At 39.7% G+C, this 12,465-nt stretch overlaps 1 protein-coding gene across 8 annotated transcripts in view; it reads left to right on the forward strand.

Annotated features, from left to right (window-relative positions):
- Nucleotides 1–12,465, forward strand: part of trpm3 (transient receptor potential cation channel, subfamily M, member 3) — a 160,267-nt gene that overhangs the window by 121,170 nt on the left and 26,632 nt on the right. For all 8 annotated transcript variants that reach the window (XM_034871238.1, XM_034871237.1, XM_034871242.1 and 5 more), the window contains exons 10-13: nucleotides 4,665–4,765; nucleotides 6,014–6,148; nucleotides 7,269–7,319; nucleotides 11,074–11,214. In XM_034871238.1, the coding sequence (XP_034727129.1) occupies nucleotides 4,665–4,765; nucleotides 6,014–6,148; nucleotides 7,269–7,319; nucleotides 11,074–11,214 (428 nt within the window). The remainder of the gene's footprint in view (nucleotides 1–4,664; nucleotides 4,766–6,013; nucleotides 6,149–7,268; nucleotides 7,320–11,073; nucleotides 11,215–12,465) is intronic.

Here is a 12,465-nt window from a genome sequence, read left to right on the forward strand (position 1 = left end):
ATAAATCCCGATATCACAACAACACCTGCAGAATAATCAATTAGCACGAACACAGCTGCTCATTAACTGTGTAGCCTGAGACACGTAATTACAGGAAGACACTTAGAGTCACCAATGAATTATGAAAAAATGAAAAGTAGTGTGTCTTTTAATTCATCGCCTTTGAAGTACACAATGTAAATTAATTTAGATTTATCAAATAATTCCCCTTGAGGTCAATAATCACTTTGAAAGGGACACATGGCCAAACTGTATGCTATTATGCCACATCAGCTTTTCATTTCTTAGAACTACACTATTTGGTACAGTGTGACCAGCCTCCCAATGTTTAAGATCAAGGTTTTTCATCTTTACAGGCAGTATACAGGTAATGTTATACATCCTTCAAAGGGCATTGCAATTAGTTGCGGAAAAGCTAGTTGTCTATGTTTTAAGGGGTCATATCTATGTTGGTTTCCCCCCCTTCCACATATTACACAGCAACACATAGAATAATCAGTCAGCAGCACAGACTTACAGTATAGAGAGATATATACAGCTAGCAGAGGCTGCAAGTCGTCCACTGTGATAAATTGTTATGCATTTACCAATAAGGGCAGGGAATTGGACCAAATTGAGATGCAAAGAAATTTCCTTAAGTGCAAGACAACAATTAACCTCAACCACCTAGTCCTCTACCCTATTTCTCCCTTCAATGTTTACCATGCCCCCACCCCTCTACAAACACACACACAGGCATCCACGCAAGCCCGCGCACGCACAAAGGATTAATAGATCCACACTTCCAAGCTAATGTCATGGTTGCTCCTCAGGGATATGCCGCTAACGCTAGCCGCTGGAGTTTGCACCCTACAGTGTATAATATAAGAAACGTAGTCTCTAAAACGTCATTCATAGGTTTCTCAAGAGCAAAATAAAACTGAAAGTGGGCCGCTCCCGGTGGTTCCTTCCCTGTCGCCATCTTGGCAGTGCCTGAAATCGGCTAATCCAAAAAAGGGCAAAAAGGTGGAGCGTGGTGTAACTGAGGCGGGTTGAATGAAGTCTACAGTCTGCGCTCACCTGCTGTGACTTCACTTCCTTTGTTATCTCAAGGCATCGACAACACAGCAGACAGTTTAAGGTCTTCCTGTCAATACACGTGCTAGAAAGAGGTTTGTTAATGTTTTAAAGAGCACGCCGAAATATTCACTCTGAAATTCTGGGGGACACACATGAGGGACACACGTGCGCGTGTATATGATTATACATCACACAGGATTTTCTAAGAGAAACATTTAATTACACAGAGACTAAACAAGTGAGTGTGGAGAGGGACAGAGAGCCATGTTTTACATTATGAATGTGTAGCAGTTAAGATGCATGATTTCTTTGGTCCATGTAACATTCCCTGATCTTTGTCTTGGTATCAGACTCTTGCCCTTATAGTATCTAACGAGTTATAAATTTGAATCAAGTTCTGGTATGCAGCACTGTCATGCACCAATGCAAAGGGTTCATGGTTTACATCTTAGGGGAGTGGTCTTTGAAGGGGATGTGCTATGTGGAGAGCTGTGATTGGTGGCTGTGAATGTTCAATGAACTTTATGTTAACTTTGGGGCACCCTTCTATGAACTCTGACCGTTCCCCCTCATAACTTTCAAGGTTAACTAACATGTCATCTAAACATGCTACCCTATATAGACAATGCTTGGTGTTAGTAGGGACAGTGTTCATTGGGTTATGTCATTCTCAGAGCTTTTGCAGAGTGTGTAGCTTGATGCTGACATTCTTTGATATAATAAACCTTAAAAAATCAAAGACAGTGTCAAGCGGATTCCTTATCAACACATTATCCAGCCTTGCGAGTCAGGCACCACACCCTCTTACTTTCCCTAAGTACACGTGGGATATTTCCCTCATACATTGACTCCATCTCTTGCTCGGTCTTTCATTTCTGTTCACTTTTTTAGTCCCTTTTCTATTAATTCCGCATTTTGGTAGGAATGACATGTAGATGAGTTAAGGGAGGAACTAAAATCAAAGAAAGAGAAGACAAAATAGAAAAAAGGAAAGGAAAGCAGGAAATCATAGTGAAAGGATGAGAGGGAAACCATAAGAAAGGGGCAAAAGAAGGGCTCTACGGCAGGAGGGCCACTTTACATACATGTCGCATTCTGCGGCTGAGTGAATGAGACATGTTAAGGCTTTTAGTGTAAAATCACATCAGTCACATCCTGCCTGAGAGCTTTTTAAAACACTGGATTAGACTCCTTCGTTGAAGAACTAAGCAACTGCCTGAAGCTCAACACGGCACAGCACAGTCAGGCATACACAGTGAGGAGAGAACAGAGCAAGAGCAGGAAAAAAGCTATAAAAGGAACGAGTGTGCGAGCCTGCCTGTGAGACAGCAAAGTGGGAACAAGAATGAAACTGCAGCTAAAGACACATGGTGTAGCGGAGGGGAGTTTAGAGTAACTGACAGTCTGCTATCTGAAGTAGTCAATGTCTTGAAGATTGGATCCATAAAGTCACTTGGCTGCAGTTCAACCTTCCTGCAGGCAGGCTGAGTGAAACCACATGCCTTTGATGACACTGCCTTTTAATATACACATATCTCCACTGAAGCTCTTACTAGCAGTCTGTCTGAACTCACACCATTAAGCTCCAGCAGGCCTTTAAGACGCACAGAGCCCGGTGTAAAGTGATGATACTTACGCTTATTAAAAATTACAAAGGGTTGTCTAAACACAGGGGATTATTAGTATTCTTTATACTGCAGTGGATTTCTCCAAAGGCTGAGATGAATTGCTGCCTTATCTTTCTCATTTTGGTGATTTCCCAGCGTGCAGGTGAATTATTATTGTGGACAGCAGACAGCAGTTTTGTGTGCTATCTCAAGGGTCAACAGTGTTTTAAGAGTGCCACTAAACAAGTGAACAGCTACAAATACTTGTTTGCATTATTCAATAGGTTTGGTTTTGTATTGTCTTGTTCTGATTCATTTAATGCTGCCTCTGAGTTTTTTTGTTATCTTGAAAGTTTTTAAGATGGATTGGCTCAACTCCAACTGAAGTGCTGTCCCTGTTGTATACGCTCAGATGAGCCTAAACTCCATGATAATAATTTATTATTAGATCAATTTATATTTAAATTGATCTAAAGATGTGTGAAAACATAACACGAGTCAAATGTCAAAGGAACACCAAACAAACATACTTGCTCTACATTGTGAGTATCTTGGCAGATTTTTTATTTGGCATGCAGCAAATCCATCCCAGTGATGAGAGAGGTGACGATGAAGAAGGCCGTCTTTTTTTACTGCCATGCAACACTTTTATTTAATCCTTATTTGTCAATGTGCCCTTGAATCCAGATTATTTTTTATTTACCTCTACATCATCCAATATTTCATTGAGCAAATCCGATCTTTCCAGAATGTCACTTCATTGTAGTCTACTCATTACGTCATGTTGATGTTATTGGAGGATCAGAGCACTGTAAATGATGTTCAAGGGCACAGCAAATCAAAAGGAACACAGTCATATTCCACATTTTGTGCAGGGATCAGGCTAAATTAAGCGAGACTTCAAAGACTGGGCTGTCATTCTCCGACAGGAAGACATCTTCTCTACAGATACACAGAAAAAGGCAGGAACCGAGCAGACACATGGTAAACTCAAGCAAAGATCCACCAAGCCAGAAGTTAGACAAAGCTTCTGCAGCTCACAAAACAAGCTAGCTCTCAAAAGTTTGCAGCAACGGCTCCATAGCTGAACAAGTTTAGGTCCCACGGGTCCTACTTCAGTGCAATACAAATCTGATTAAAACTAGCAACAAGCTGCAAAGTTAATAAATAATCACAATGTTGACTTAAATTAAAGCTGCTCTAAGCAATGTCACACGTTTTTTAGAGGGAAGGGCTAGCTAGCCTCAATTTTGTTTGAGAATACTTTGAACGTCAACAACAAGTGACGTCACCCAATAATGCTTAGAGCACTTTAAAAGCTACACAATTGGGGAAACTGCATTCAAATAACATTATACATATCTTACGTACAGGGATGTATTTAAAAAAAAGAGCCATCACGACCATCTGCCTTTGGTCATAAATGGTCAGCAAAGTAGACATGGGTGTAACAATATCTTCTTCAAAGCTCAGCAAAGACTCTTTTTAAGAAAATACCTTGTTTTTAAGGAATTCATGTCTCTCGTGTCAAGCCCTCCCACCCCGAACTCAAACTTTTGGAAACACTTTGAAACCCTCTGGCAGGAGGCTGTGGACCATCAGGACCAAAAAAGTTTCTTTCCTGCTGCAGTCGGCCTCTTTAACAAGGCCCGGGATCCCCACTGACACAGACGCTTTACGCTTCCCACCCCTAGACACTACACGTTCCACAAACAGACATCCTGGACTACATACCTGACACCTGCACAAACTTATGTCAAAACGTTTCCACATTTCTCAACATCTGTGTACATTCTGCACTAAACCATACAATCTTCTTTTCTTATTGTTAAAACAGATATATTGTACATATTTGTTTATGTATATTACATTTTTGGGGGAATTTATTGTTTATTTATTAATATGTTTATGTGTATGTATGCACCATCCACCAAGGCAAATTCCTGTTAGTGTTACTAACTTGGAAATAAATCCTTTTCTGGTTTAATCCTCTCTTAGGTGCCAACGCTTCAGCTCCTGACCAGCTGAGTTTGGCTTTGGCTTGGAACAGAGTGGACATCGCCCGCAGTCAAATCTTCATCTACGGGCAACAGTGGCCTGTAAGAAAGATCCATAAACCGTTGAACAAGAATATGCTTCTGCAGCAGTAGAGCCCGACTGATATATCGGCATTCATAATGGCCAGTAAAAAAAAAAAAATTAAACATTCATTCATCAGAATCATTTATAATGACAAATAAATTATTCTGATAAATGATTATTTAAAAACTAAGACTATGTTATGAGTGTTGGCGTTGCATAGTTTTTACACCAGAGGGCGCTCTGCAATGTCCCTGTTGGCAACACTAATTTTTGTTTGTTTGTTAATGTGTCTTTGTTCAAAGGACTTTAAGTTTCATATCTTAAGTTTGTATTTTTATACATTTCATTCATCAGAACTTTAATATTATTTGAGGTTCCTGTGTTCTGTTACAATAAACAAATTATTATCATACTATTTTAGTGAGACCTCATAAATTAAACAACAAATAACTGATGTCAGGTAAATCTGTTTATGTTTTGTAACGCGTTTCTGGATTTTTTTTCTTAAATGTACAATATATATATCGGCCGACATATCGGCATATCGGATTTTTAAATAACCAATTATTTGTATCGGTATCTGCCTTAAAATTCCTTTATCGGTCGGGCTCTGTGCAGCAGGGATGTGGTTTTTATACTGAAACGCATTCTCACTGCTCAAAATGCTCTTTCTTTTTTGGTCTTGAATTGTACTGTACCTGACATTTGTTCACAGAAACGGTCCTCAACAGCTGATAATATTATAATGTATTGTGAATACAATAAATGCAGTTCAGAATACTTTAATGTGATTAGAAAGAGAAAGATGAAAACTTAAACGTCAGCAAAAAGGAATAGACTTTTAAAGCCTATTTGGATGCCAAAGGCAGCTCAGAGTCAGTCATGGGTGAACGGTTCAGCAACAGGCAAACGGTTTCAAATAATAATCAAGGACTGCTGTGGTCATCTGTGAACATAATTGAGAAGAATGCATTCCTTGCTGTTTTCATGTGTAATTTAAAGCTGTGACAATTTTTTATTCAACTTTGATTTGGGTTTGTGGTCTATGGAAGAGAAAAGTACAACAACATAAGAAGAATGAGTGTTAACCAAAGTGTGGCTCCACTATATGTTGTGTGAAATCCTATTGTAATAATCCTGTTGTAGTTTTAGTAAGTGATAGTCTTTATGTATTTCCTTGCGGTGCTCCTGTATAGTTGGTGGTATGTGGTGTGTTCTGTGTACGGTATTGTCAGTATTTGTATTCCCTATCCCGTGTGCCTTAGGTCGGTTCCCTGGAGCAGGCCATGCTGGATGCCTTAGTTCTGGACAGAGTGGACTTTGTCAAGCTGCTGATTGAAAATGGAGTCAGTGTGCATCGTTTCCTCACGCTTTCCAGACTAGAGGAGCTCTACAACACGGTAATACCAAATTACACATGAGTGGATTGTAATTAGGAGTTGCGTTATCTTTTTTGGAACACACCGGGGATGGCCTTCTTTACAAATAGTTGCGATAGTGGGTTTGAAAGTTAAATGTTGATTGTAAGGTTTCTTGCGCAAGAGCTGGTAGTGAACAGTATTGCATGCAGGTTAAAGGTAGGGGTTGTTGGAATGAATCATTGAATTGATGCATCACAATGCAGACGTGGACAAAAAAATTGGTTATTGCCTACTGGTGTTTGTTACTTTTCTAATCTGCTTCGATTAAAATCGTTGACAGAATAATCATAATTGAACCTTGACGCCAGTAAAGATTCACACCCCTAGTTAAAGGTAGGTTTATGGACACTGTGGTGTTCCAGGTGCGAGACGGGCGAGCCAGAAAATGATGCCTGGCTTGACCAGTTTGCTCTGCAAATTGTGGCTGTGCGTGGTCGTGCTCCTCAGAATTTTTGTAATTTACGCACGCGCTGCGTGTTCCATTTCAACAAGGGGGGCTGGGACGACTGGCCAAGCAGGTTCAGCAGGTCTGCCTGTTAAAACATCTGTATGATTCTTCATGTAGGACCACAGGACAGTTGAATGGTCTTAAATCCGTGGTAAGAGAGAGGCCACCACAGTGGGAGAAGAAGAGGCATTTTGCTGGAGGGTGTGTGAAAACAGAAGAGATTGCTTTGTCAAAGCTAAAAAAGATGTCAGTAATGACATTAACGGTAATGTTAACAATTAGAGTAGATCATGTACTTTATGTTTTTACTTCTGTTGCCAGGCTTTCCTTCACGCTCGTTACTTTATCTCTACAACTCCTTGCTTGTTCACAGATTATTTTGTGTGTATTCCCCCCGGTGTTTGATAGAATACTGCAACAATCAGTTGCGTTGAGCATCTACATATAGTTAAATAGCATGGTTTTAGCAGTGATGTCCTCAGGACATATACAGTAGATTCTTTCAGAAATGTATTTGTATTTTGTATTTATTACAAGGATCCCCATCAGCTGACGCCTAGACGACCAGCTAGTTGTCCAGGGGTCCAGACACAACATTTTGTCAGACAATATTAAATATATGTGTTGTGCTTGTTTTTTTTTTTTCAACAGAGACATGGTCCGTCCAACACGCTGTACCACCTCGTCAGAGATGTCAAAAAGGTATGATTATCCCCGCCGTCTCTTTAGCTCTGTGGCTGTTCAGGCAAACCATCTGGGAATGTTGGCTTTAATGTGTCAAAGAAGCCACATTTGACTACATTGAATTTTAGTTGCTTTTTTTGCATTGTGTGTTGTTACTCTATTTGCATCAATTAGTGTGTCTACATTTTGGTAGCCCTAGTTGCTGTTCCTGCAATTAGAGGCCAGCTTTTCTCTTTCAGCTGGAATTGCAGGCTGCACTGGCTGTGTAGAGCTATGCACGACTCTCATCCCGCTCATGACTGTTCAGCAATTTACTCTGTTCTTTCTCTAGGGCACACACACTGCCATGGTAAACAAGTACTACATGTATTAAACACTTCTTTACCCACAGAACTTGAGCTTGAGCAAACTGAGGCCACAGTAAGACTGAGAAGGAAGAACTCTGTATAATTTATTCATTTCTGTTTATATTTCTATTATTAACAATACTAAATCTGTCAATGTGCTTTTTTATAATGCAGTACCATACTCTTTGGAAAGGTAAATTGCACATTGCACATTAGTGTTACTCACATGTCAAATCCTTTCTCCCGGTGTAGGATTTAGCCGCACATATAGTCAAAAAAATTGTTTTTTTTGCTGCATATCTCCTATAGCACCTTGGTCATTACTGCAGTACAAAACAGACACTTAGAATTGTACATTCAGCACATGTCTGCACACTAATAAAGAGTGATCCCACTGTTGAGAGATGATTGAGAGGTCAGCAGCACCACCATTAGCATTGCGAGGTGTTCATTAATTAAAGTGTTACTGATCACAGTAATGCCCTGTGCTCCTCTGGGAGTCGCTGAAGAGGCTCAATGTTGTAATCCCTCCTCTTTTACCTCTTCTCTTTCTTGAAACACAACATTGATCTGAAGTTGGCGCAGAGAGAACATGTAGTTCATATCCCACGTAGGGCTTGGCAACATAAATATAAATCAATATTGTGATATGAGACAGGGTAACGTCTTAGATTTTGGATATCGTAGTGTCGTAATGAATCTCGTAAGTCTTTTCCTGGTTTTACAGGCTGCATTACGGTAAAGTGATGTCATTTTCTGAACTTTCTAGACTGTTCTCGCAGATCTATTATTTGCCTTTAGCCACTTATATATCCACATTACTGATAAATATTCATCACAAATATTGTTGTGTAAATATTTTGTAAAAGCACCAATTAATAACCCAACGATATCGTCGTAATATCATTATCAAGGTATTTTGTCAATAGTTGGATTTTCTCCACATCACCCAGCCCTGATCCCACAACACCTCACCACGCCACTTTGCACACATGCAAAATACACACTGTAGTGCATGGCATAACATTTTCATCTTTTTGCAGAGCTGTGTGTAGATGCCATAGTGTAGCTAAGTGTTTATGTGTCCTGGTTGTATCATAATATGACACAAATTAGATCTAAGTGCCATGCCATTGCTCTTTTCTTTCTATCTTTCTCATAGTCATACTGTTGGCAGGTTTTTGTTTTTATTCAAATGCAGAAGTTGTGCTGATAACAGCTGTAAGGGCCAGTGAAGGTTGCTGTCAGGTTTAATCTCAGTTCAGTCCTTAGATTGTGTAAAAGCTGAGTCAGAAAACAGAGAATCACCTTACATTGGCTTGAGGACAGCAGCTGCCAATGCAGAAATTGGTTTTCCTACAGAGTAAATGAACAATGCAGGTTTTGTGGCCAAAAGGTTGGTAGGGATACACTTTGTGTGTCTCAAATTTCACAAGGAGTTTTGGAGAAAATCCAAATGTAACGGTTGTTTTTACTTCTTAGTTTTTTACTGCTAATTGAATGTAGAAATGGTCCAGACTGATTGGTGGTTTGTAGTAAAGGCAGGCCCAAACAATTCTGCATATATACAGTATGTATATATATATATATGTAAATGTGTGTGTGTACATGTAATTTGTTTTACAGTTTTCAAAGGTGATCCAAAATGAAAATATGCAGAATTTAGCAGACTATCTTTCTGTTTGGGATGGAGATGTGTTAACATTCAGCATCTGGGGAGCAACTTGGGGTTCAGGGTCTTACTCAGGGACACTTTGACACATGCCTAGAGTAGCCTGGGATCAAACCGCCAAACTTTTTGGGTTTTTTTTTATGCCATATTTATATAGCAGCTGAAAACAAGAAATGGGATAGAGAGTGGAAATGACATGCAGCAAAGGGCCGCAGGGCGGAGTCGAATCTGCGGCTGCTGCGTCGAGGAGTGCACATCTATAAATATATGGGCACTTGCTTTACCAGGTGAGCTAACCTGGTTCCCGAACCGCCAATCTTGTGGTTGAGGGGCAACCCCTCTACCTCCAAGCCACAAGCCACCATGAGAACACTTAATGGATATCGCAGTATACATTTCAATATTGCTATATTTGATCTGGGAAGCCTCCACGTTTTTGGCAAAAAATGACAACTAAACAAAATCAACAGGTTGCTCCAAGTGTTTTAAGTAGTTGCCGTTAATAGCATGGCTATGGGAGCATAGAGAAACCTTCAGGGGAGCAAATCCCCATTAGTAAGTCAACCAGGACCCATAGTTCGCCAACTATGCTGCAGAATTAATAACTGAAGCTCTCTATGCTCTGTATGCACCCGAGGTGTAAACAAACAGTTATTAGCTTGAGCTTCACCACCACAGGGAATTAGATCAGTGCTCGGCTGACCGCAGACTGCTGCTTTTGAACTATATATATCGGTAGGATGAGGAGGTGAAGCTTTGCTTGTTCACTTTGAACTTCGGACGTGTGGAAAGACAACCAGTATCTGTGTCTCTCTTTACTTCAAAGAGTGTCAGCTGGCCTGCAGGAGGTTGCCAGGCTTTATTGCCAGTGAAAATAAATGTTTGGATACGAGGACAGGATAGAGATTGGTAGGACAGAGAGGATTTCGAGGATCTCCCATCGGCGTGTAGACGGAATAAATGGAGGTGTAAAGACATTTAAGGTATTTGGTGTATCTCAAAGGAACAGCGTGGGTCAGATTAATGACCGCAGGATCTCGGGTTGATGTTGAGGGCACGAGGAAAAGCAGCGAGAGTTGACATACAGGGCTCATGTCAAAGAACGTTTTTAAATAACAATTCTAGTTTCCAGCTTTATTAACTGTCTGTTGGTCTTTCCATGCTTTTGCCCGTATCTTCAAGGCTAATTAGACTTGACCACTTTCTCTTTCTTTTCCTCTTTTCAAGACTGCATTGAACCTCACTGAGAAGATCTCATTGTTCTTCTAAATTCAAATTACGAGAAATTGTTCAATTTCTTTGTAATTGTCCTGAGACAAACCAGAAACTGTAATAGTTTTTTGCTTCAACCATTTACTAAATCGGTGGAATAGCTCCAGCTTTATTCAATCAAACCAAGATCAAAAATAATTCAAATTTCAAAAACACAAACTGTCCAGTTGCGATAACAATTGATTGAAGAGACTGGAAGAGAGATCTTGCCAGAGAGTTTCTGTGTATCTTATTTCCCCTGCTCTTGCTCACTGACATTGTGTGTTCTTTCCAAGCGAGAATATCCAGGGTTCAGTTGGATCTACTTCAAGGTGAATCAGACAATCACGTTCTCTTTCATAGCCAAAACAACACTTTGATATGGATTTTGTGAGCGTGTCTGTGTGATTTGTTTTGTACTCTTATTTCCTCTCCTGTTTACACTCGTTTATTAGTCAGGTGGCATGGGTTGTTTGTCTGTTAACACTGTCTGGTTTTATAGGGAAACCTGCCTCCGGACTACCGTATCAGCCTCATCGACATTGGACTGGTCATTGAATACCTCATGGGCGGGGCGTATCGGTGTAACTACACCAGGAAGAGATTCAGAACGCTGTACCACAACCTCTTTGGACCCAAGCGGGTGAGTGAACAATTCTCATCCTATCCTTTAATGCATGTAAACACTAATGTCTGGGAATTTTTAACGTCATTAAGCAAAGTATCCAGTAAACAGAGCCTAATGATCAAATAAGCCCTGGTGGGCAAGTCAAATAACGTGGGAAAATTATGTTTTTTTATAATAAAATTATAATCAGGTATTGTGTACTCAAGGGGAGACTTCACCTTGACGTTGCAAGTAGTAAAATTAGCATATACACATTGGTTGTGACATAACTGAATGTTAAAAGCGTGATGTTTGATGTATGGAGCAGGATGACCACAAAAAACCACACACTGTAATGTGTGTTGCTTGTTATACTACGAGTGGATGCTAATCATGTCTTTGTTTAGAAGTAAGAAGTGTAAGAAGTGTAAGAAGTACAAGTGTAAAGTGGGACACTACATTGTGTTAGTATTACCACGTTAGGTTACATTCAAGTCAGTGTTTCCATTGGTTGTTGCTCGATGGGCTTTGGTTTGCCAAAAGTACTATACTTTCAGCATATTTATTTAACATAGGTTATTCTGGAGAAAATTCTAATCTAGATAGTATTTCTCAATAATAAAAAAAAACATTTGCTCAAAGCATATGTTGATAAGATGTTGAAAGCAGCATTCAAAACTTGAAAATTTCCTTTAAAGTAAATTAGAACAGATGAAAAAATGTGTGGTTCATTTTCGATTAATAGCGAGTAACTATGGACAATTGCAGGATTAATCATGAAAACCTTTTTTAATCAATTGACAGCCCTGCTTAGAAGATTAGGTTTTTATAAATGTCAGGAAACTGTTTGACTTAAATGGCAAGGCATTGTGGCAATAAATGGTTTATCTAGGAACAAATTGAAATCAACTGACTACTATTTTGGTTATCTTATCTCAGAGGTACTAATTTCTCACTAGGTTGGAGTATTAATCTACAGCCTGACAGCCCACAACATCTGTTAATGAAAAGCACATTAAAGACATTCTTGTCACTTAGTTCACGCCAATCATATCCTACGATGAAGGTGTTGTTCATCAGCAGAGGTCAAACATAGGAGTTTACATTCTCCGATTAGCTTGATGCAACACATCATCCATCTATAGCAGGGGCTCTTCATCATGTGCAATCATTACCCCAATAATATAAACACTTCACTTCCACCACTACAGAAACTCCTCTTACTGATCAGCATGCTTTCAACCAAAGTGGAGGAACTGGTCATTGAAATCATGTGCTGTTGTGTTT

The sequence above is a fragment of the Etheostoma cragini genome, chromosome 5, assembly GCF_013103735.1.
Source record: "Etheostoma cragini isolate CJK2018 chromosome 5, CSU_Ecrag_1.0, whole genome shotgun sequence".
NCBI lineage: Eukaryota > Metazoa > Chordata > Actinopteri > Perciformes > Percidae > Etheostoma > Etheostoma cragini.